This window comes from Sphaerodactylus townsendi, linkage group LG10 (assembly GCF_021028975.2).
Source record: "Sphaerodactylus townsendi isolate TG3544 linkage group LG10, MPM_Stown_v2.3, whole genome shotgun sequence".
In the NCBI taxonomy this organism is placed as follows: Eukaryota; Metazoa; Chordata; class Lepidosauria; order Squamata; family Sphaerodactylidae; genus Sphaerodactylus; species Sphaerodactylus townsendi.
The window spans coordinates 45,926,089-45,953,108 of record NC_059434.1 but is presented as its reverse complement, the minus strand read 5'-3'; the positions used below and the strand labels follow the sequence as shown (position 1 = coordinate 45,953,108).

Here is a 27,020-nt window from a genome sequence, read left to right as displayed (position 1 = left end):
AGGTTTCCTGTCACAACAATTTAGTGAATTTTTAAACTGGTTAAAGCAGACTATTTATTGGTTAAATAGTATTTAATTTGTATCAAAACGTTTAACTGAAAACAGATGTTAACTGAAGACAAGAACATAAGAACATAAGAACTAGCCTGCTGGATCAGACCAGAGTCCTTCTAGTCCAGCACTCTGCTACTCTCAGTGGCCCACCAGGTGCCTTTGGGAGCTCACATGCAGGATGTGAAAGCAATGGCCTTCTGCTGCTGCTGCTCCTGAGCACCTGGTATGCTAAGGCATTTGCAATCTGAGATCAAGGAGGATCAAGATTGGTAGCCATAGATTGACTTCTCCTCCATAAATCTGTCCAAGCCCTTTTTAAAGCTATCCAGGTTAGTGGCCATCACCACCTCCTGTGGCAGCATATTCCAAACACAAATCACACATTGTGTGAAGAAGTGTTTCCTTTTATTAGTCCTAATTCTTCCCCCCAGCATTTTCAATGAATGCCCCCTGGTTCTAGTACTGTGAAAAAGAGAAAAATTTCATGGAGATGCATACAACGTAACACTATGAGATTACAAATGTAACAATATGGGATTACATCGTTCATAGACCATTCAAGAACTACCCAGCAAAGGCAAATCAGTATACCCACAACAATTAAATTTATTGATATTAAAAGCTTTAAAAAATCACTCCTGTAGCAACTATTTACACAAACTGTTAAATAGTTTGGTTATTCCATTAGTACAGCCTGAAGACATTAAATGATGTACAGTGTAAAATGCATTTTGTTTTTATGCACTAAGGCAGCAGCTGAAGATCTTTCTTCACCTAAGAACGTTCTTAAAGAACTATCTTGTGGTTTTGACAACAATTAAGTGTGCTGCTTTTCAATCTAGCTTTATTAAAAGCTTCATGATCTAAATTACTTAGTGCTTAGTAAGACATTAAAACTAAAAGCTCCTCTCCATAAAACTATGAGTAACCATAATACTATTGGATAATTATCAGTAACGTACACACCCAAGTTTGTTACTACATGCTGAATTCTAATACTTCACATTTAGTAGGCTGGGAAAGAGAACTGAAATTAGTTTTATAGTATAAAAGAAGATACCAACTTCTCATCAGAAAAATTAATCAGATTTTGGTCCTTGCATGTTACAATATATTTAATTTTATAAGTGTAACTAGCAAAATGCCTGCCACTGCAATAGGTGGAACACGAGGAAAAGAGATTGGAAACTGCTGGAATCTCTAGTACAAGGGAAGGACAGAAAAGCAAATATGCTCCGTACACCAGTGGCGTAGCGCCCACAGGACGGGGCGGGTGTGACGCCCTGGGCAGAGCCACAGCAAAGGCATGGCCGGGTTGTGGAGGAGACATTCCAGGGGCATTCTGGGGTGGACGCCGGCGCGGCAGGGTGTATGCCCCGGACACAGTTTCCCATTACTCTGCCTCTGCCATGTTACAGATGGTCCTCTGAAGATGCCAGCCACAGATGCAGGCGAAACGTCAGGAGAGAATGCTGCTAGAACACGGCCATACAGCCCGGAAACCACACAGCACCCAAGTGATTCTGGCCGTGAAAGCCTTCGACAATACATTGGTAAATTGCAAACCTCAAGAAGTTGATCACCTTCTCAAGTTATCTGAGCAATTTTGGAACATTCTTAAATGTCAGAAATCATTTGGTTGTTCTTGAACAACAATAGGGTTTGAAGGAGAGATCCAACTTTATTTATTATGTCATATGCCTAGTTCAAAGATGGTTACCTTAGGAGATTTAAGTTCTCCTCGCCGCCAGTTAGTATCAATTCTGTGCTGTCTGATGTAAGCACTCTTCCATGGACTATGAATGAAGCCTGGTTTTATTACTTTCCTCCTCTTGATATGCAATGGTTCATCAATCCCTATAAAAATTTAATAAAATCAGAAAAACACACAAAGTCCAGATTTATCCTTCTCTCAGTCTTGCTTCACAGGAACATAAAGCTATTAGCAACTTCTAGTCTCACTGGGATCATCTCCAGTCTAATATTCTATTTCAAGCTTTTTATGTCAGACTTCATTTCTTCCTTACTATCTACCATCCCTTCTCTTACCTCCCTTTCCTTCTAAATCAAATGTAGTATAATTTTCATTTTTTCCACAATTCTGATTTTTTTTGAGATATTAATGTGTTCCAAACTGTCAGATTTCACTATATTTTATACTACTGTTCACTTATTCTTTGTCTCAACACCTGGAATGCAAAATTTTGTGCCTCTGACACACACTTAAAATGTTTTATTCCCTAATTGTTTTTACTCATTTTTTTCTGCCAAAGGCTATACACACCTTTTCTTCTTTTTTATTATTGGAGGCTCTTAAGACACTGTTTTATCCTCTCTATCTTACCCTCTGGTGAATCTCATTACTAGCTTGAAATTATAGTTGCCAGTACATGTGGATCAACACCCACTCCAGAACTGTTTGTTCCCCGGGCATCTGATCTGCCAAATCCTGAATATATCACAGCCTTTTTTAAAAACAAGATGTTTGAATGTACAACAGAAATTTTTAGAACCAAGTGATCTAGCCAAATTTAATCAGTTTAACAGGAACCCAATACACTGGCAGATCTATCTCCATCCTATGCTTTTTCATTTAAAAAAATAATCTCAGCATTACTTTACCAATAGATATTTGCATGTTTACCACTTGGAACACTTCAGCTATGCTGTCACTATAAATTACTTTGCCTTTCAGGTTTTCATGAAAAACTATATATAGTATTCCAACTTCTGAAAGCATTTGTTTGCAATTCGTTTTCACCTATCAGTATGACACTTATTACAAGAATGCACTAGAAATAATTTTCCACAGTTTCCTACAATATTCAGTTTCTACAACCTATCCAGGTTGTTATTCTTGTATTCTGTATTGTGAATAATTCAGAAATTAATAAGTGGCAGCTTAAATGAGTTTAAATTATCCTGATTTGGATTTATTTATGTTATTTATAGACTGCCTTTGCATTAAGTGTTTGGTACAGCAAAGATATGCTTAGTTCAATACTCCTATATTATTATTAGTATACCTATGTTCACACTTCAGTAAGCCTTACCCTCCTCCTTGCACTTCTCTCTCCACAGAAGGTTGTCCTCTGCCAGAATTCTCCAGTATCGGCACGTCTGTGCTGCCTGCAGCAGATCCTTCGGTTCCAGGAATGAAAGCACATAGAGTGCCAACTTTAAACAAAAAAATTGAGGAGTCACATTAGCTTCAATGAGATCATAGTACTTAAAGCAGTTTACTGAATTTTGGAGATAACCAAATAACCAAGTTCGGATTAAGCACAGGTGCACAATGTGCATTAAAATAAGATCAGAAAGGCCAACTAAAATAGTCATGATCAAAAATACCAGTGGAACCATCAAACACTCACGAAGTAAGAGATAGTCAATCTATCATCTAGTTCAGTGGTTCTCAACCTGGGGGTTGTGACCCCTTTGGGAGTCGAATGACCCTTTCACAGGGGTCGCCTAAGACCATCAGAAAATGGTCTTTTTATATTTTATATAAAGCAGTTTTATGGTTGGGGGTCACCACAACATGAGGAACTGTATTAAAGGGTCGCAGCATTAGGAAAGTTGAGAACCACTGATCTAGTTTAACAGAGGCCCCTTCCGCACATGCAGAATAATGCACTTTGCAGCTGGGCAGAATCGCTAAAATCAACTTGCAAACAATTGTGAAAGTGGACTGAAAGTGCATTATTCTGCCTGCGCAGAAGGGGCTGGAGTGAGTTTGATAAGCATGTTTTCTGAAGCAGTGGGATTGTAACTGCACAATATCCATTTAATGTAAGCCGAAGTAGTATATTCAACAAGATAGTAAGAGGTTCTCAGCTCTCATACTGGTTTTGAAAGGAGTAAGGAAAATGAAAGATATCTCTTTAAGTTCCCCTTTGATGAAGGGGCATTTTCCTCAAGATTTAAATCACCTCCAGCAGCAGTTAAGTGAATCATTCAGGAATGTTTTAGAACTCTACTAATTAATTCGAGACAGAAAACCTTCCATGACCTCACAACTTTGCATACTTATACTGGCATTGAGATAGAAATGAAGCAGGAATTAATCTCAATGTGAAGGAGTTACTGATGTTAGGATGCTAATAATTACACTACTAATAAATCAGTGTCTAATGTGAATGCACTAGGTACCAAAATGGGCTTAGAGAGAATAAGAATTGGTAGTGGAAGAGGCTAGAGGTATGCAGAAAAAAAATCTGGATTCAAGGAGGAGAGAATCCCAAATGGATTAAAAACAGTTCCCCAAAAATACTGGACTGGGCATATGAATCTGGAGGATTGAAAGCATAGGCAAGAAGAGATGAGCGCTGTATGCAAGCCCAAAAAGAAGGAACATGGCAGGAGGCCTTATTTTTTCATCTAATTCACCTGCAATACATGGGGGCTGGTGAATAAGCACCCAGGAACTATACCTCACAGTTTACAGGTTTTTTTAAAAAGGAAAACATGCAACTTTAATAGAGAATGTGGATTACATAATCCTTATTTCTAAAATGAGGCCAAGAGCACTGGAAATGGAGAAACACATACACACACAGACACACACACAGAGAAAGAAAATTGATAACAGAAGTTTGGCAAATAATTGAAAATTGGGGAAATTGCAGCAAGGTTGATAAGTGTGTAGGGCTGAAAACGTGCAACTATAATGGTTCACATTCACTGAAGATGTTTCAAGATTATGAACAATTAGACTGAAGTAGACAACCTTCTGGGGCTGAGAGAAAAATAAAATTGACACAGAAATGACAGGCAGCAGACCATGAGGAAGAAGTAAAACTCAAACAAGCAGAAAGAGGAGGCAGTGACAAAACAGTCATTATCAAGGTAGGATATAAACATTTTACACTCAAAGAAAAAAGGGAAGGACATATAAGACACCAGATTAGACATCAGACAGTCACAAAGCAATATATTCAAGCTATTAAACAGTTATTAAATTGGGAAATAAGTTACAGATATTTAAATAAAGGCGTACAAAAGGCAGATTGCAGGAAGAAAGAAAAATCACAAAAAACTAGTTCTGCTAATACTCCTTTCCCCTGTAGTTCTGTTCCTAGCCCAGAAGTAAGGGAAACCCCCTGCCCATTTAGAAATAGAAATTACTTAAATGTAAAAAAAACCCACCATATGAGTTTATCAACATTGTAGCTTGAACGAAACATGGATATGTGTGTTAATCACCCCAGGACACGTCAGAATATCAAACACATCACATACTAACTGATAATTTTAAGCATTTATCAATACTGTTCAGAATGTGATCATTACTTCAAATGCACCGTCACAGCCTTATGTCAAGAAAGCCCAATTTTTTTGCAAAACAACTGACAATAATTATAGGATTTCACAGATTTCACTAACATAACAAGGCAAGTGTGCCTCCTTCAGTTTCAGTGAGACTCAGTTTTCAAAAATGCCAAACGAACATGAAGAATTGTGTGACTGCACAAAAGTAACAGTTTTGCATAGTTGTATATATAAAAAAGTTGAAAAGGAGAAATAGTTGTTGTTTTATACATTGCTTTAAAACTGAATTTATTTTATAGGGCTTCAAGTATAACCCTTGTAGAAGAGATAAAACTGAAGACCAGTCCTGCCTCTAGAATCTAATAGGCATTAGAAAAAGATAAGCAGAAAGGGGCAAAATAGAAAAAAGAAGGATGAATTAAGAAATCTGGAGATACAGCCAAGATGAAAAACCTTGAGGCGCTCTACGAATAATTAAAGAAGATCTGGAGATTGTTACTCTAGGATTCATGTCCTCTCCAGCCTGTGAAACAGCAGTCTCATTAATGTTGATGCTACAACTGACTCTGCTCCTCCCAGTGACAGTCCTGACCTTTTCTTTGGGTTTACATGGATTGCCCTTATCCTTCCTGAGGCTGATTAGGGAAATAGTCACATGACAATCTGAGGGAGACGCTAAATCTGCATTTGCGTATAGTTGATAAACTGAAGGCTTTGGAAACAGATGACAGCCACTTCTTTCAAAGGATTTCAAAGATGTTCTTCATCTTAGGGATAAAAGTTTACAACTAAATACTTGGTGATATAACTTGCCACATCCGTGCTGGACTATGGCAAGGGCGGAAGGAGACTTCATGCAGCAAAGGCAAATCTGGCTATTAAAAATGCTTCCTTGATTTAAATAAAAATATTGAACAATAAGAAAAATCAGCCGTTGAACATTAATAATAAATAACCAAAGTATGACCGCAGCATATTGTGGTAACTGTCCAATTACCAGGACCATTACCAGCCAAGACCAACTTCCCTCTGAAGTTTCAGTTTAGAATATAATAGCCAGATGCCAATCTTTCCTGTCATTCATCAAACAAATAACTGTGAGGGAGAGGGGCTGGAGGCATGGAAAAGTCAGCTAGCAACAAGAGAGGTCTTTTCCAGATCTGAATGCTCCTGAGAATTGTTGGGAGCATCCACTGCCCCAGGAATACATGGGAACTGCCATTTCCAATGCTTCCCGGTTCAAAGAATTCATTTCTCAAGGAGGGAGTGGCAGGGAAAGGTAGGTGTGGATACCCCTCGGCTTTGTCTTTCTGTGATCTCTCGGCATTCTTTGAGAAAGCTTGGAAAATCTAAACTAATTACAGGGCTTGTGGGTGGGGAGAGGAGAGAAACGTGCCTTCACTAATGAAGAAACAGTATTAGGGCAAAGGAAAAGGTTCCTGAAATCAGTCTGACAAAACAGTAAGCTGAAAAAAATAGCAGCCACGGAAAACAGAAAGGTAAAGTAGTATTAATGTTTCACAACACAAACTAGTTTATAAATTACGCAACATACACATTAAAATGGAAATAGATAGTTAAAGGTATAACGTATAAAGGTATTTATGCTTTTTTAAAGCCATGGAGTATGAAATCAGGATGACTATTCCTTGTTTGAGACTCCCTAACACAAAGAACTGCATTAGCATTTTATGTTTGGAACTTCTGCAAAGACAAACATTTGCTCAGACGTCAATAGTCATGCCAAGCCACAAGCAGCACACAGTCTCTGAAGATTTTCCGTGGGCTTTTAAGAACAAGCCTGTAGATTTCTTGCCTGAATAAAACGGTTCCCAGAGCCAGAGAGAAGAATGGAAAGTTTATTTATTTACAATGAGGTTCATTTTCAAGCGTTACGATGGTGAGACAATCATGGCCAATGGGAAGGAGCTCCTCCCTGGAGGCAGTCACAGTCATCAATATTCTGAATACTCATAGTGGGAAAGGTCGCCTTTATTCGGGCAGGCATGACTCCTGATAGGACTGCCTCAACCCAAGCTGCTGTTGGACAGAGCCAGCACACCTTATTCCACCCGCCTCACAGGAAGCACTCTAAAAAGTCACGAGGAGCCAAAATGGCGGCTGGACCTTTTCAGCGTGATTTCTCTCAAGCAGAGAGAACATCTGAGACGGGAGATGTAGACCTTACAGAAGGATAGGCGGAGATTCTTCCTGATCTTGTTCAGCAGTGCCCAGGGGCTTTGGACATATCTGCACCATGCCAAATCCCAGGTTTTGATATTATTGGACCTCTGCACATACCAATGGGAGGCAGGGGGATATCCATCACTTCCCTCTAAAACAGTTAGGAAAAGATACCATGTCAGTCCTGAAAGGAATTTATCTGACTCTACAATCACTGCTGTAGATTCTAAAGATGAGGGTGAATTTTTGTCAGCATATGAGACTGACAAAAACATTCAGGTCACTGAGCCTGCACTAAGAGTCTTTAAGATGGAAGATTATCGGTATATCTTATCCAAGTCTATGGCTGCTCTGGCTATTAAGGACCAACCAGCAGGAGTAAAACAGCCCAAATCCAATCTCAGGTCTACATGGGCAAAAAGGAATTTTCACATGTGTTCTAAGGAAAATGTTTTCCCATTTCCAAAGTTTTTTTTTAAGTTTTACTCCAGGTATTTTCATCTGTAAGCAGATAGGTCTGTCCACAGTATGGCCAACAGGTCTTCTATATGCTTCTCCTCCACTCTTGGTAATTCCCAGATTATTTCCAGAAGATCAAGGAACAATGGGAACAGGCTACCCTAGTGGCACCATACTGGCCATGTTGTCCTTGGTTCTCAGCAACGGATGCATATGTCGACAGAGGAACCGAACTATCTACCACATCATCAGGACCTTCTACATAAAGGGACCCATCCTGCATCCAGATCCAGGACACTGGCAGCTAACCATGTGGAGTTTGAGCAGAGATCTCTAAGGGCATGAAGTTATTGTTCACAGGTGGCTGACATCATTAAGGCATCATGGCGACATTCCACAACAAAAGTCTATAACTGTGAAAAGTCTTTACTCGCTGGTGTTGCAGAAAGAAGTTAGACCCATTGCATCTGACAGCAGAGAGAGAGTTCTTCAGTTCTTACAGGTTGGTGCTCTTCCACACTTGACAATCAGGTGGCAGCTATTGCGACAGTAATTCTGACAATAGATGGTTGCCCAACCTCCAAGCATCCACACATCAGGAGATTCCTCAAGAGGAAACCTTCAGCGCCAGCGATCAACCTACCCTTCACAGATCCCCACATTGTTTTCATTTAGTGCTTCAATAATCGCGGACCAATCCTTTTCAAAGACGTTCCTTTGAGTCATTTGAGCATGAAAACAATATTCTTGGTTGCAGTAACATCGACTAGAAGTGTGTCAGAATTGGCGCTGCTGTCCATGAGTCCTGCTCTATGTGTCTTCTGTAAAGATAAAGTAGTCCTTAAGACAGATGCCACTTTTTGTCCTAAGGTCGACATGCCATTTCACAGACAGCAGGAATTTTTTCTCCCTCATTCTGTCCAAAGACCAAACCCCTGAGGGAAGCTTATTGGCACACCTTAGATGTGTGTAGGGTTCTGAAGACATACATTTTAAGGACGGAACTTATCAGAAAGACCAAATTCAGTGTTGGTTGCCATTTCTCCCTCTAATAAAGGTTCCAAGATGTCCCCTAATACCATTAGCAAATGCCTCGGGGACTGCATTACAGAATCTTTCTGCTTCAACTCTGAGTAACTCTTGAGCCCAGGTTGGACCAGCTGGAGATGAGCGGTTGTAGATAGCTCTAAGTGCTGGTGGATCGAGCTCCAGCTCGCCTCCTTCTTTTAGGGGATCCTTGGGTGAAGTTCCATGGGCAGGCCTGGTTATGCACTAAGTCCAAGCATGCAGTTTGACACTCCAAGTGGATACTAGTGGTGGCCGTTTTCATATGACTCTGAACTTGTCAGGAGTTTTGCTTGGCTGTGTCCTTATTGAAAGGGCTCACCATTGATAGAGCGTCACTCCTTCTTTCTATGGGGGGGGGGGAAGAGGGGTTAAGCATGCTACCTCATGGGACATCAGACAGGGATCTGGGTGTAAAAATGAGGAAGTCACTAGCTGTGCGTTGTGGGACAGCTTCGAATTTACGAGTTGTGCTGTAGTTTTACCAGTAGCAAGAGCTCCCAAGGCTACTGAGGAAGTGGCTTGGTTAGAATTAGCCACGTATTACAGAATCCTGCATTACAGTTGCCAGTTCCAGGGGGTGTAACTGCTCACTCAGGAGTGCCTCCACTACAGTGGCATTCCTTAAGAAGATCTGCAGGGCAGCCACATGGTCCTCAGTGTTCACATTGGTTGCTCACTATAAAATTGACAAAATAGTTCAGCAGACACTGTCAATAGCAGAAAAGTCCTTCAGTTAGGCAATGAAACCCCCACCATTCTGAGTGACATTGCTAGGGGAGGTCCCAGATGTCCTCTGGCTCAGGACCTGCGAAAGGTCATTCTTCTCTGAGCACAGTAGGACATTTGTTGCTCCGTATATTGTTAGTATAGGCACAGGTTCTTTGTGGTTTAGCTAATTTTTTTTGTACTTTTGTACTCCTGCATTAATCTTGACTTAATCTGTTTGTTTCCTGACCCTTCCAGGCAATAAGCCAGGAACTTACCACGGTTTGCTCTAATGTTTAGAAGTTCTTTAGTTAGAATGTTATAAGGGTTTTTTTTAAGGAACTGTGATTCAGAGTCTCCAGTACTGAGGAAAGAAAGCAGTCTGCCTGGCAAGAGGAAGCAAGAATTTGATCCCGCCTCCTCAATAGTGGGAAACATCCAGATGTCCTAGTGTGCTCAGAGAAAAATAGCCTTTCTGTTATGGCCCAGATTGGTCTAGTTGGGGACCCTTGGGAGGAAGACTCAGATGGAGAGGAGGGGACAGTTTTGGTTCCAGATCCCCAGGCACTGCCTGTAAATGCAGAGCCTGACCAGTCATTAGTCCCTGCAGGACCAGATCTAGAGGCTCAGACAGAGCATGCAGACAGGGATCCACAGCCAGGTCCAAGCTCTGAGATTTCCCAGCCAGGGTCTAGCTCTGGGATACTTCAGCCTCTTCAAAATGAGCCAGAAGGGACCCTGCCAGCCCCGTCACCCCCCCCCCCCTGGTCTCCAGAGCCCCAGGAGCAACTAAGGAGGAGCCTGCATACTAGGTTACAGCAGAGGAGATGCAGTAGCAGGTTAGCAGCCATGGGACAAGCTGACTTGGATGCTAAGTCCTTACAGGAGCCAAACCAAAGTAACCCAGCTGCAAGAGGTCATTGCACTAGGAAATGGGAGACTGGCGATAAAAGAGAGGTTGCAGCTGAGCTTTCTTGTGGCAGCAACGTTGTGTTTCAGTTTGCAGATCACCGTCTCTGTTCCTAGCCTTGTGTTTTCAATTAATAAGTGTCCCCATGGAATAACTGTGTCCGGACTGACTGTTGGTTCCTGGGGCCCTGCCTACGATACTTTCACAGATAAATACCTGCAGTCATTTTGCTGCAGTGGAAGACTATAGTTTGCTATGAACAAGAAATTAATAATAGACTTCAACCGCATGAGTTGAAGAAGGAAGCATGCAAACTCAGGGCTTACCAACACAGCACCAAACCATGATAGAGTGCTATGTATGAATAATTTATATGTGTCAAAAGAATCCTGGCATTTTGAAAGATTGGTACGTTGGTCAAAAATGGGATAAAGGAATTAGCTATCATGCCAGAAGCAAATGCTTGCTAACATGAACACACCATTCAGGATGAGTAATTTTTGGTCTTGAAACCATCTGTTACTCAATAATCAGGTCCCCAGAGCGGCTTGTAATAATTTTAAACAAAACATATCAAAGACACACAATTGATCATATTAAAAACAATCACATCAAAACAATAAAAAGTCCATAAACAACTGCTGCAGCTTTTGTATCTAGTAAAAATACCTGTGATGTTAAAGCTTCAAAAACAAGGAATAATAAACTTATTATCAGACACTTCTTCATTCAGTGACAGAAGGACTGCAAAGCAGTACACTGGATCCTCCACTAATACACTCTTAATGTTGCACTGTCATGCATCCTCGACAGTTAGTAGGAAGGAAAGAATGTGTAGCAACATGCTACACAGGGTTGCCATATATTGAGATTCATGATAGTTACTGGCCATCTATCAAGGTTTTCGTTACAAAAAAGAAAAGAAAACCACACAAAAATATAAATAAGACTGCTGTGTAACTGTTACCTGGATGAGAGTGTTAAGATTCTGAATTCTGAAAATTAAGTGCAACATCATTTTGGAATTTCTAACAAAGCTAGGTATCCAAATCATGCTTATGGCAGTTATGAGATAACCAGTAATAGAAAAATAACATCGCTGATGCATACTTCTTGCTTAGCATGGATTTATGAACTACACAAAACAACAAACCTCAACTGGATTGGATGGCAAAATTAGCCCTCTCCAGTGTACAAACAGTATTCTTTTAAAACTGTACTTAAATAATTAGTCAAAGCTAAAAATATGGCAGACTCTACTTACTGCTGAAGTTCTTATACCCTGGGAGTACGACTAATAATCAATAATGCAATGATACGTACACATATTTCACATCAAGTGGCCAAATTATGTGCAAAAACTTTTTGAGCTCTTATTCTCCAGACAAGAGCATAGAGATCTTTTCAAAGATAATTTCTCTTCCCTGCCCTAGTCAGTACACTTAAGAAGACTAGTGGCAACATTGTTTATGTCTTATTCTTTGGACAGAATCTTTCAAACGTTTTTGAAATGTAGCTATTTAGCATTTCCTTTTCTATACTATGTAGCGATTATTGACAAAGTGCTTTTTAAAAAATGCTTCCTTCACAAATAATTTTGATTTCTGATTACTTCAGCAGTACGCTCAATATCGCTCAATTACAACATTATTAGAATGGAAGAGAATATAATGAATTGAGGGTTTTTTGTTCTGGAAAACACTGCAAAAGATTTGAAAGCAAACATTTATACCATCATCAGCTAGAGCAAAAAAAAATGTAACAAACTTGTTTTTAGACAAAATCAGGTTACTCAAACAACATCTAATAGTGAAAACAGCATGTATGATATTATATATAGACTGTAATCACAATTCACACACTGTCAGACAACTAGATGCTCTGGCCAACAGACGCTTAAAGAAAGCATCAAATGCAATTAAAACTGAAGATAAAACACAAGGGGACAACTAGTTCATAACAAAACCACTAATGTTATTAATCTCAGCAACTACATTGGGTGTTTTCTTCTGATAGCTTTAACTGTTGTTTAAATAACTGCAAAGAAAAAGATTTTCAGTCTCAAACCTTCATTAGGTTATATATTCTCAATATGAAGAACACAGATCAAGAACTTGCTTTCCCATTGACTTTAGTCAGATTTGTTGAGCTGCATTATGTTTTGCAGAGGCATCCAACAAGTCACAGTTTTGTCAAAGGGTCAGGATTATGAAGCTTGCAATTTTTCTTGAAGAATTCCTGTCATTATATATGGATTTTTTGCAGATACCCTTGGAACAGGGATAGGCAATTTAAATAAAAATCTATAATTCTTCATAGAGGTCCATAATTAAGTTTTGTAAGCATATCAACCCCCCCCCCCCCAGTTAGTTTTGTCATCTTGATCCATCATCTAATGGGATTCTGTCCTCCCTCTCTCCTAGGGTGAATTTTTAAAGTGGGGTGGCGGACACCTCTATTACTGTTATTCGCTGTTTTAAAGGTTTTAATAATTTATTTATAATTATGTTTTATGTTGGACACCGCCCAGAACCCCTAGGGGATTGGGCGGTATAGAAGTTTAAACAATCAATCAATCAATCAATCAATCAATCAATCAATCAATCAATCATGGCTTGCTTCTTTCATATTGTAAACTATCCACACCCTTCAAAGGTAGCAGATGGAGGGCAAAGTCACTGACACCTCCCAGCTGGCCATCTCTGAACCAGGCTGAAATATAACTAACTTCAGTGGAACAAGAGATAAATGAATTTGCATTACATGGCAGTACATTTTAGGTACCTGAAACTGATTTGTATAAAGAGGCCTTACGGAAGTCTTACTCCCTCCATGAAGGTGTAGAGTCAAGATAAAAAGCTAAATGTCAATGATCTGGAAAATGCTCAAGAGTAAAATCAGAAAACCAAACGCTCATACATCACCTACTAAATGAAAAATTGAAAAGAAAGAAAACCTGACTTAAAAAAAGCAGCATGGGGCACATCCTAGTCACTGAAACAAAGTCAACTGTATCACAAGCATACATTAATCTGAAAATTGCATTATTAAATCATGGCAGTTTGTCAACTTGCAGCCTCTTTAACACCAATTAGCAGTGTTAACGCTGACAATACCAAATACCATAATTAGCATGGAAGTGTTTAAAGGTGGCAGAAGATGCATTATATAGTCAAACAGCACCAAGAGCCCAGTATTAACTGATAATCCTCACCTCTTTGGGGAGCAAGGAAATGAAGTCTCGTTGAAACTGAGGCTCTATGACTTGCATCATATGCTTCACTTGTGTCGGCTCACAACTATCTATCAATTCATCTAAGGCAAGTAACTTCTCTGGTCCACTCCAGCTCTGCAAGGCACAAATGGATGCATTAATATCACTATACACTTATAAAGTTTTGTCCATTTTAACAATTGCCATTACTTTGGGAGCAACAAATACTCTCAACATATAAAAGGGGAGAATTTGAATGAGGAACAGGTTTACAGTCACCCAAGAGTTCTTGAGAAGTATCAGAAGTTTAAACAAAGGTGAAAATGATCCAGAATATAATAGCAGCAAATTAACACAAAGTTCATTTGGCCTTTATTGCAAAAACGATTTTTTATAGCCATATGTGCAACTGCCCCACTGCAATCCATTTGATTCCTGGCTCTAAACTAATATTTGATTTTGTACACATTTTACATTAGGAAGGAAAGAGGGGATTTTTACTTGCAATTTTCTTCATATCCTTACTAATGGGTACCATAAAATTTGATTGTCTTAATAAGGCCCTCTGCGAATGAAGCAGATTAGCAAAACCATTTGTGGGAAAAAGTTAATAACTGAATATATGGTAAATCTGAAAAAGCATGTAGTCTTTCTCACTCATATTGGTTTAGAGACTTTTGTTAAGCAAATGACATTTAGCGTGAAAATAATTTTAGAAGAAAAAATACAATTTAAAAAAGGCCTATTCTGTAACAATATTACGGCACAATCTACTTCCAAGAAAAGCTGAAAAAGAAGGCTACCATTTAAAATAAGATAATCATTCTTCTGTAGTATGATGATAAAGATCCACATTAATGATAAAACCCTAGGTAGAATATTACCTTGGAAACATTACCTTGGAAAATATTATTATAGAATCCTAATCAGGGGGAATTCAACTTTTAGATAACTGGATTATAAAAGCTAGTTTAATGTAATTTCTTGCCAGACTAGTTAACACCTCGTCAGATTCAAACTGCAGAGACCTAGGTTCAGATCTCTACTATGCCATGAAACATACTGAGATATTTTCCACATAAAGTCAGGCTTGCTTGGTTTCCCCATTGCTGCTGCAGTTGTGGACACAGCCCAGCAGCAATATGGCAGCTTCCCCCATATTTTTCCCACCTCTAGTATCCTGGCAGTGGTCACCCTAGTACCACCACACACCAGCAGACCTTTTTCAGTGTTTTTAGAAAATTGGCATTGGAATATCATTACAACAAGTAGGTCACTAGCTCCTTTCATTGTGGAGATATAAGGGCAAAGGCATATCTGTGAAATGGGGGACCCTGGAAACTTACTTTTAAAAAGAAAAAAAGCTTGGAACAAAGAAAATTGTTGAACATATTGTTGAAATTCTATAATGATATTAAATAGCCAATTAAGGAAAACCACAAAAGTCCTTGGTGACTTAAGGAAATAGCCACTATGGGGATGGGGCAATGAAAATGGCTGCTGTGTGGGAAAAACTGGAACAATCTGAATACCCATACAGTATTTATTCAGGCTTTGTTGTCATCTTTCCATCCATACTACAGCAAAGCAAGTTTGGAAGAAACTTTGGAGAAAACCCAGCAAAACCCAAGTAGGTGCACAAATGCACCACAAAGTTGTTGGAAAACAGCATCAACCCTGGAGCAAATAACCTGTGTTAAAATGACCAGGATAACCTTGGTCTGCTATTCTCTCAGTCTAATCTACTTCACAGATTTGCTATGGAGAAGAGGAGAAAATATATGTTGCCCTGAATACTACTGAGAAGAAGCAGGTTAAAACAAACAAATATGCCACTTTGTCCTCTCTGAAAATCACTAGGAACATAAAAAGTCACACACAGTATATGTTTTCATATGACCTCAATTCTTAATCATTCTGCAAATTATGGCTGCAATTTTAGCATGCCATTTCAGTTTTATCAACTACTATCCTTCCAAAGTAACACATTATCCAAAGGTCATGTGTCTGAAGGAATGTTCAAGGCTCAGAAAAGCTAAGGAATGAATTTCTATTCAGCAACTGAAGAGGAGAACTTTCTTGCATGGCATCATCTTAGAAAAAAGAATGTAGGCCCAGATAAAGCCCAGGGTCATATAGTTGAGTGGCATAGGAAAAATAACCTATGGACCATTAATGTGGCTAATCAAAATATCAAGAAGCATATGAAAGTAGGGTACTATTAAAATTATTCAATTTATATTGGAATGTATGTATATAATTCCCTTTTCCAACTGTTTATCTACATGTAGTTGGCATATACTGTTACAGGTAAAGGGAGGATATGCTAGAAGTGTACTACAAACACCACAATGCACATATATATAGTTTGCTTCACATTGCTTTGCAAATGAAGTCTGCAATCAGGCCTTAAAATTGAAAGAAACAATTTTTGTAAGTAATATGTTAATAGTTGCTTGCTATGGAAACAAAAGGGAAAGTTTGATACTATGATAAATACTCCCAGGACATAATCTTATCTCCAACACATAATGAAATACCAAGAGACAGTGGCTCATTCCGCACACACAGAATAATGCACTTTCAAACTGCTTTCAGTGTTCTTTGAAGCTGTGCAGAATGGCAAAATCCACTTGCAAACAGTTGTGAAAGTGGTTTGAAAACGCATTATTTTGCGTGTGCGGAAGGGGCCAGTGAGTGGCATTCATGAACTAAAATAATTCACAGGGGAAAGCCCTTTCACTTTAATGTAGGAAAACCTACTGGTTAAGAAGTGACTGAAGGGAATTTAGATAAGATTGTTTCAAACAAACAGATTAAAACGTTTTCTCCTGAAAACTTGTTCCCTTTTGTCTTTTTAAAAAAATTACTAAGTAGCTATTGGTAAGCAGCTGAACACAAAATTTCATAGCTGGGAGTAGTCAGCTGTAGCAAGCAAAGCAAATTTTAATCTAGGTTCATGTTGAAAACATTTCCTTTGTAATACAACAAATTACTATTTATGTCTTTCTCCTAATAACATCATTGACACAAAATGGCTGAGTTCATGACAGTTGTTCATGTAGTCTTTAAAGACTAGTAATAAATGAAATGAGAAAAAAGTGATATGCTTTTGAGAAACAGTGAAACAGTCAATACAATTATTAGCATAACTATCCCAAGAATTCAGAGATTCATACTGCACATGTTTTGCAATACTGGAGGGGAGATATCATTGGCTTATGAAACCAAACACATACATTGGAGAGAAGGTACTGGTTACTGTAATTAAAAATGATAATATGCAAGTCTACAAATTTGATTCAATCCACTTTTCAACTTAAACATGTATGGTCACAAACATAGTAATGTGTGCATATTAGTCACCGCAGTAAAATATTATATATGTTTTTATATGGGTTTTTTTAGAGGTTTATCAGTCATCAGAGATGGAAAGGATCTAGGCAGGACTCCATCAATCACAGGCAACAGGTAGCCATGGTGCCTAGAAATTCCATTGCTGATCCAATGGTTTCATTGCAGCATCTCTCAGGAGTTCTCACAGACAATACAAACAGTTCGATCTAATCAGTTTTGCCAATGTTTGGGACCAGACAACCAGCATGGACTAAATAAAGCAAAGGGGAATGGGAATGAGAACTGGCACAGATATAAGCAAAAAAAAAAAAATCCCCAACCCCTGCCTGGATCCAACCAAAAGCTTATTTATCATTTTACATCAGAATGTTTAAATATATGACATATGAAGTTCCTCTCAATGGTTGTTTATTTGTGTACTCAACTATATAATTCACTGTGGTGAATTAACTCATTTCTTAACAACTTGCTTCCTATACTGGCTCCAATATTCAATTAAGTGGAGCTTTTTAAAACAATAATGGAATTATGAGAAATTGGGGAGAGTTTAAGTTTTTTAGTTTTATGAAGACAACAAGAATTAACCCTGTATTGATTTATACACTAGTTTTGTCATAGTTTTAATAAAATTACAAGAAATTGAGAAGAAGTTTAGGTTTTGTGGCATTAATAATCAGAAGATATGGTTATTAAAATACAGATCCTTTAAAAATGAATTTGGCTTCCACATTTTTGGGATGGCTCCTAGAGCCAAAGCAAATTTGTCAAGGCCTGATCTAAGATGTCACCTTTTGGAATGAACACTTGTTGTGCAAACAAAATGGATACAAAAATATTTTTAAAAACACAAAGATTCCAAAATTGCCAACATCTTCATACTAACTCCAGTAATATTCAAGGGGAAGTATAATCAAAGGACAATGTTTACTACCCTAGGCTGAAAATACTTATGCTGGTATCCCGATTCACAGCTTTCTGGTAAGTTTCTTTTAAAATAACGTGTTATTTATTCCACCTAGTCTACCTGACACACTTTACCCTTTCTTTACTATACATTTTACCTACCTTCCCCTCATTTTAAAATATTTTTATCTAGTTGAAATATAAAGTTCAGGTTAAGAACCAAAAAGCACAATCAATTATTTAATTAGTTCCATTTTATCAATGCATTTTTTTTACTGAGAATTTTATGAACACACATATGTCAGTGAATGGTTTAAATCACTGTGAGTCAAACGCAACCTAACAGAAAATAGAGTAATGAAAAATGTATTAGATCTAATGGATCCATAAACTTCAACAATAATTCATCTTTCGAATGACTATGCAGAATCTTCACTATATATTTCAAGGTGAAATGAATGCAGTTTTCAACAGCTGAGAGTCAGAGGCCGTTTCCGCACGGGCGAAATATGACGTCGTGGCAACGGAAAAAGAACCGCCATAGCGAGAGCGTTCGCATCGCAGCATGGCCGGCGATAGTCGCGCTTTATTAGCCATACGTCAGCGTAAACGCTAAACCGGCGCGAAGACGCCGTATTCAGAAAACGCTTTAAACCACTCTTTTTCCCCATGTGAGCGCGTAAGCCCAGGCGACCTTCCGGTCGCGAATCAGCCGCCATCGCGGAGCCGTCCCCTCCAACGGCGCCTGCCAAACGATCTCCCGCAGTAGCGGCGGCCATTTTGGGAGGGCTGAACTGCTCCAGCGGCCATGATGGTGAGGTCAGCAGCCGCTTTCGCAGCGCTTCCGTGCGAACCGACATTTATCTGCGGGGCTGCGGACGCCCGCAGTTCCGCCTGTCTGTGCGAACGCTTTTTTTCGGAGGCGTCGCAATTTGCGACGTCATCGCGTCGCTGCTTTTGGCCGTGCGGAAACGGCCAGACACAAGCAGAGTTAGGGGAAAAAACAGCTGGAAAAAATATTTGGTTTCACTTTGGGTTGGCAAGTTAGTTTGTGCAAGTAGAATATATATATATATATATGAAATATTAATTTCCCACACCTTTTTCATCTAATTTAAATCCCATCAAATCCCTGGCAAACAGGCAGGCCTTGCAGTATCTTCTGAACATAAGAACATAAGAAAAAGCCTGCTGGATCAGACCAGAGTCAGTTTAGTCCAGCACTCTGCTACTTGCAGTGGCCTACCAGGTGCCTTTGGGAGCTCACATGCAGGATGTGAAAGCAATGGTCTTCTGCTGCTGATGCTCCCGAGCACCTGGTATGCTAAAATCACCTGGGAGGTGATTGGCCTCACCTCTTCAGGGAGCCCATTTCACAGAGCCAGTCACCATGGGAAAGGCCCAGGCTCTGGATATGCCAGAAGGGCCTCCCTAAGAGTGGGACAGGCAGCAGACAGCTGCTTGATGACAGTAGTTAGAGCATGTAATTGGCACATATTTTAAAGCACACTTTCACTTATGATGGATAGAAATTGCTGGGTTTTGTTTGTTAAAGTAAAGCTACAGGTGCTCCATATCCTATTCGCCTATGGAAACATGGTGCACAAATAGACAATTTGCTGTTTCTTGAATATATTGTTTCAGATATTATCACTGACTTTTCGAGGTTTCAATGCATATCAAATAAGAGTCAAATAGTGAAATTATTAAGTTTCAATTTGCTTCTATTATTTGTATAATTAATATTATATAAACAGCCTTTTACTCTGAGTTTTGCGAGTAGTTATAAGTATTATTAATCTCATAGTCAAGTAATGCTGATGATCACACAGTTGTCGCCTCCTAAACATTAATGATGTGCCAACCTATATAATATAGGCATCATCTTATTATAATGCATACTCAGGTGACCAATCTTGCATGCTCTGTACTTTACTGTAAGGTTTTTATTCACCACCTCCTACAATATGTGAATGATTCTGAATGTACCTTCTGACAATTCTAGAACTAGTATAATTTGACCTCTTCTGCCAGGTTTTTCAACAACCTACAACATGGTTTCAGAAGATGCTTTATTCTTGAATAATCTGCACTACTGGTAGGCCCAGCAACTCACAGAGAGTAGGAATATAGAACCTTTAACTGTTAGAAGATACAAAATAATGACTTGTATGTGATATGTACTTTTGAGATTTAAACCTTTCATTTCTATGGCAGCATATTTTTTTCCAACTTTTCTCATTCCCCAACAGAACAATGTTGAGAAAACTTTTCCTAACCATTGGTTGGAAAGCCTACAGCATACAATGGAAAATTCACAACCTAGCTCTGTGGGCTCAAAAAGGCCTAACTTTGTATAATGTTAGCTCACAAGTTGCTCTTTTTGTGACCTACCTCAAAAGGTTGTTGAGGATAAAACATTTTTTGAAACAAAAAGCTAATACTTTTTAATGATGCTTGAAATGCCCTGCAGGCTGGAAAAATCCATTGCTGCATTGTAAAATACAATATAAGCAGACATATTTGATTTCTGTTTAAAAAATCCACACCCACACAATGTTTTTAAATGCCTTTTTGGACCAAATTACCATGACATTTCTCAAACTGAAGGATAAGATTTTTTTGATTGCATAATGGGAGAACACAAAAGCTTCTAAGCGTTTTCTCCTCAATGGCAAGAACGGAAATGATTCATTTTGACAACTACTGATGCTGACCACAAAGGGCTTTGTTACTTTCTACTCCATGGATTGAGTGGTAAACTTATTACTGAAGATATAGTATTTACAATGAATTAATTTATCTGCTGGTTTAGTTTGTTTTCTGTGCTTGTTTTCCTTCAAATTAGTTTTCAATTTATACATCTGTACATAGAAGTATCGAGTTTCTTTATAACCACAGTGCAGTACCAGACTGATACAGTAGCACTAATTGATAACATTTTAGTTTACACCATTTATAACCAATCCTGAATTTAAGTATCCCTACCTTGAGATCACTCTTCCCATTTCTCTTTTTAATCCTAACATCTTGCCTCAAAGAACAAAACAAATTCTTATTTTTTTTCAACTGCAATAATTAACAGCTTTGAAAAATTATAAAATAATCTTTTAATAGGTTGCTTTTAAAAACTATCGCCTTCAGTGATCTGAGGTGAAACCTACCTTCACACACTCTATGTAAAAATGTTTTTCAGTATGTTTAAAATAAAACAGCAAGATATCCAAAATAAGCTACTGGAAACCAAAAATAAAAATAAAACAAAACAGCAATCTTTATTATTCCAAGGGAAAGTGGAAGATAGAAAAACTGCTAATGAGGTAAATATCTCCTGTATTGGCAGATATGGATATTCTAACGTGATTACATTTCAATTTGTGACAAGATACTTAAAACTACTGCAGGAAGTTTACTAAATGCTGTTTACCTGAAACATTTTCAGCCATTCCTGAAGTCCTGTTGGTGGCTGTATGGATGTAATTCGGCGCCGTTGTTGTCCTTGACCATTGGCTGCTCTCAGGTCTCCAAAAGTAGTAGGCGTTGCTGAGCAAGGCACAAGCCCAGTAGTACTAAGGCAGAAAAGACCACTGATTCAGTTTACATCAATATTTAACTCTAGTAAACTCTCCCATGGTACTCATCTGTGAGTCCCACTCACAAACTAAGTACAGATTTTTGTATATCACATAAATTCTCAAGGTAGGCAAAAAAAACCTATTCCACAAAACTTAGGCTCATTCTGCATATGCAGAATAATGCACTTTCAAACTGCTTTCAGTGCTCTTTGAAGCTGTGCGGAATAGCAAAATCCACTTGCAAACAGTTATGAAAGTGGTTTGAAAACGTATTATTTTGCATGTGCGGAAGGGGCCTTAGGTTCATTCCACACATGCAGAATAATGCACTTTCAAACTGTTTTCAGTGCTCTTTGAAGCTGTGCAGAATAGCAAAATCCACTTGCAAACAGTTGTGAAAGTGGTTTGAAAACGTATTATTTTGCATGTGCGGAAGGGGCCAAAGATTGATCCCTGGTGTAAAACGAGTATGCTCACGGCCCTCTAGGAGGCACCTCAGTCAGGTATCATCCGAATGCTCCTCTCTGCAGATATTACAAGTACTCAGGAGAAAGACATGGATTGGGATCTTTATTTCCGTGTGATAGCTCTTAGGCATGTGTCTTATAAAACATAATTATATATGGAATAAATGCAACTCTAAATTATCCAAACAAATATGATTATCAATAATCTTACTGACTGTCATCCCTTTTCCAAACTCAGTTCTTTTCTCTTTCATGCTTGTATGTGGTCGGTGCCATGTATAGCCTGAAGTCTACAGTGTAAAGTTCACAAAGCATGGAAACAAGGTGCAGTTGTCCTAAATGACCAACAGAGGGTATTAATAGGATTCAATGGTGATTCTCCTCCACCAAGTGCCATGTAGCCCCAAATACTATTTGACACGTTGCTCCTGGGGAACGTGGGACCCCCAGAAATAGAATGTAGAAAAAGAACTGGACATCTGCAACTGGAAGAAAGAACCAGCAAAAGAAGTCTTCTCTGAGAGCCTTCACTGGATCCAAGTCAGGAGGTAGTATCCCACAAGTTAATTCTAGCACAAAGGGTGTCTAATCACCCAGACCCTAAAAGGCAGACACCATGACAATGTTACTTTCCATGTGGCATGGGCGCTGTTCATTAAGAAACACAAATCTATAGTCACACTGGCTTAGGAAACTAGCTGGGTAAATCTTTGGATTCTAGCCATAAGCATTCACAGTTAATGAGCACATCACGAAGTTGCTTCACAAATTATGGCAATCTGTTGATCTATTAGATTCTTGGCCTTTTAGAAACTGAATATCTCTACACAGAATTGCTGGCTTTGGGGAGGGAGGGTAATGATTTTTCATACAGAGGCTGTCATCTACACCCAAGTTCAATTTCATTCCATTTAAACCATTTATATATCCTGCCTTTGTAACCTATTTTACTCCTATCTTCACTATTTTTAAAAAAATTATAAACTAGAATAGGGAAGCTATTACATTTTAAAATAATTCCAGCCTCTGTGGTAGACTGTTAAAAGTAGAGGCCAAGCAAAGTATGTGACCTTGCTGTCTCACTTTGCTCCTGTCATCTTTCATTATGTAAAATGCTTAGTTGAAGTGCCTGACCAGTAGAAGTCTGTGGTTAAAATCCTTGGATCTCTCATTTACAGCAAGCCCATGCATGGTATTCATTGTCAGGCATGTAAAATAGCAGACATACTTTGCATTGGAGCTGAATAAATCTAGCCAACTGAAGTATTTGCACACATAGAATTGTTATATGACCCTGATTTGCAACTAAATTTGCTTTAATGCTGCCATTGCTCCATGGATGCTATTTTTGTTTGGATTGCTCCATAGGTTTCAACAGCTCTGGGCAAGTCAAAAGTGTAATAATGAAGGGTAACACGGGTGATTTCCTTGATCAGTTCAGTTCATAGTATCTCCAAACATTACAGGAAACAGGGCTAGGACAGGGTAGGCAACACTTCTTATACCCTGCTGCCAATTACCATACTAGGCAGTACTATTGGATTTGGGCCAATGGTCTGACTCAATATAAGGTAGCTTTATGTATTCAACAAAAACACTGATTTTATATGAGGATTTTTTATTTTACAGCATTCTGTAGTGCATAGAAGCAGATTTATGAAACCTACTACCCATGGCAGTTTCTTATAATATGGATAATAACAGAGGAAGCAAAATGAAGCATTCAATTTTACACAGTTTAAAACATAGCTTAATGAATACCTTTATATAGGTCAAACACAGTACAACTGTTTATTATCTGAGGGACGCAGCTTAGATATTTTAATGTATTTTGGGTAAAGGACCATTGCTAAAGTCATTGCAGCATTTACTATCTTAGGATTTTCATGTCAAATGAACTCTACAACATGCCAGTGTAATACCCTCCATTTAAATACAAAACCAATAAGGTACATGTTGACTTTGTCTTCAAACACTGTTTTACAGGGTTTCCAGAACAGGCTTTTTGGCAGAACTTGGAAACTTAAAAACATGATTTCAGTGCACCAATCACAGAGAAATGTGATTGCCTAAAGTGTACCTTTCCCTTAATGCCAACTTCTACAATTAAACCATAATGTACGTAGAATTATTTCTAACTTTTTAATTGATATGCAGGAATGGAGATAAAAACCTCAGTAACCTATGTAACGGATCATATTTCAAATCATAAGGCAATAAAAAGATAATTCAAATTTAAACTTACATAAACAGGCTATAGAAAACAATCTGCTAGAACAAGAAAGTTTTACAGTGATGTAGATTTGAACGTGAAAAAATGCAGCAGGACTGCATCTAGTTGTTATGGCAACTACACCAAGTACTGAATTGTACACATCCATAATATGAAATTCCTAAGCCAAGGAAATTAAAAGGGTTGTGAAACTGGCTGGTTTGTCTCATGATGAACATACATCCCTTTAATTTATAAATGCAGCTTCATGTTGTACAGGAATGCTTATTTTAGATGAGTAAGAAACCACACACACAGTTGTATGTAACAAGATTGTGATTAATATTAAAGACAGTGGCGTTCCAATATTCCAGCTGTTAAAATGAATTGGTACAGTCTATTTCAAACAGATTTTTTAAAAGGAAACTGCTATTAAAGCCCTCTGAAAACAAAGAATAATATTCATTATATTTTATTAATCCAGAAGAAAGACTTCTGTAATATTCAAGGCCTTTTTAATTTTAAAAGTTTAGAAATTTCAAGCAAGTCACTTATGTGTTTACTGCAGGTATCCCCTCAATTCTGCTTTATGGTGTGAAGAAAGAAGAGGGGAAGATGAAGTAATGAAAGCAGAGATGTACACTGAATTACCTTGTATATTCTGAGACTTTACAGGGTTTCTTTCCCAGGGAGAAAGAACGGACCTCAGAGCCATGGTCCAACTTTCTTTTCATCTGAAAGTGGTAAAACACAAAAAAAGTTTTTGTTAGCTTGCCAGGATAATTTAGGCCTATAATAAGTAGGGTGGTGCTTGTGTCTCAAGATTCTGTTTTGTCTGTGCCTCAAAATTTTGTTTTTATAACAAATACATTTCAAAGTAGCATTCTAAGGTTAAATTTCCATTACCAAACCAGAAATATTTCCAGGGACTCAGTACCTATAATATCTTGGTAACTACAGTATATCCTCCTACACAGATATTTGATTCCACACATTTATTAATTTCAAATAATGATTTACTCATTCAGTTAGACAGTCTTTCCAAAATTAACTTTGCATATTCTTTGGGACAATTTTTTTGAATGAAAAAGAAAAACAGGAAAACAAAATTAAACCAAACATACTTTCATAACCACTTAAAAGTGAAAATCAACCAGTATACACTACAGGTCATTTTTTTGACTTACAGTTTAAAGTGGTTTCTTAACAATTTAAAGGCTATATTAATGAAGATGACTTCAGGACCACTGCCATAAAAGAAAAGGGAAAAGGGTGTATATACATATATATACACATTTCTTGTTGAACTGCCAAGCACAAATTCATTTTAAAAAGATGATGATGATATTTGGTACACAGTAGAGGACATGTTGAATCACCAAATGTGGTAACAGAAATCAAGGCTTATGTACCAAGTAAGCATCAACCTCACCTACAAATTGAAGATAGTCTATGCCTAAAAAGACATCTGCGCAAGTGTATATATAGAACATAAACTTTATAGGCTTGACAAGATGAAACAGTGGATCAACAACCACAATGACTCTACATGAACTTCAGTCCAGGTTTAAATGTCTTTTTAAATTTCAGCGCTACACACACACACAGTAGAATTATTCAAAAGAATGATTTATAGCCATTGTCACCAGCTCATACAAATATACATGGCTCTTCAAATACAGATGTTTATTCTGTTCATCGAAATCACATTTTTATTAAGTTTTGTATCTTAGTAACATTGGAAGGTGTGGTGTAATCTTATAGTTTTGTAACATTTCACTTACTTGTGGTTCATGAATTATTATTCTGCACAACATTCCCTTGTTTATTCATTTCATTTTTGCAGTCAGGAAGAAGCTTTCTCTAGCAGTCAACCTTATTTTTGTGCCCATGGCTCGCATGGGACAAAACACAGCATGCTACCATACAGAACCAGAAAGCCCAAAGCAAGAAACAACCTTCTTCATTAACAACCTCTCTTTTCAAAGCGAGGCTCAGACTAAATGGAGACCATCTTTTTGCCCATGTACAGGAGCATGCCAGGAAAGCCCTCTCCACATTTACAAAAGGCAAATTAATATATTGTAGAATACTTTCCAGATATAAATAAACTGGCAGTTTGGAAGAGATGCCTGAGTTAGAAAATTTTACTCCCCCTCCCACCCCAAATTAAACTGATTTCCTGCAAGGGTGTATCAAGAGGTACTGTTATCTCCCCCCTGTGAAATTTGTTACTTTTCTCAAATGACAAATTTTAGAAATTAGAATTGTAATTCCCACTTCAAGCATAACTTCATTTCAAAAATGGAATAGACTACATTTTAAACTACAGTCTCTATACTTGCCTAAGGAAATGACTAAACTCCTGTTTTCTCAGCATTTGTAGGAAACTTTCCCCATACATTCTAAGTCTGATTTGTGATAAATGCAGATATTTGGTACTTAGCACTACATCAAACCGAATGCCACAATAAAATTAGCAATACAAAGCTAAAAAGTTCATATCCAAAGAATGATCTAATGTAAACATCAACGTTTTGTAGGGGGTTTTGTGCAACTGAAAACTTGTTTCATAAATTCCTAAGCAAACACTAGAATTTGCAGGAGGACTCCACTGTCAATTTTATGAAATAACAGATAA

The 27,020-nt window shown here is 38.1% G+C and overlaps 1 protein-coding gene across 4 annotated transcripts in view; it reads right to left on the bottom strand.

Moving 5' to 3' along the window:
* The window catches only part of FBXW7 (F-box and WD repeat domain containing 7), a 135,021-nt gene that overhangs the window by 15,030 nt on the left and 92,971 nt on the right, over positions 1 to 27,020 (bottom strand). For all 4 annotated transcript variants that reach the window (XM_048509082.1, XM_048509081.1, XM_048509086.1 and 1 more), the window contains 5 exons: positions 25,031 to 25,113; positions 21,553 to 21,694; positions 13,866 to 14,000; positions 3,108 to 3,231; positions 1,775 to 1,911 (listed from right to left, as the gene is read on the bottom strand). In XM_048509082.1, coding sequence (XP_048365039.1) covers positions 1,775 to 1,911; positions 3,108 to 3,231; positions 13,866 to 14,000; positions 21,553 to 21,694; positions 25,031 to 25,113 — 621 coding nt within the window. The remainder of the gene's footprint in view (positions 1 to 1,774; positions 1,912 to 3,107; positions 3,232 to 13,865; positions 14,001 to 21,552; positions 21,695 to 25,030; positions 25,114 to 27,020) is intronic.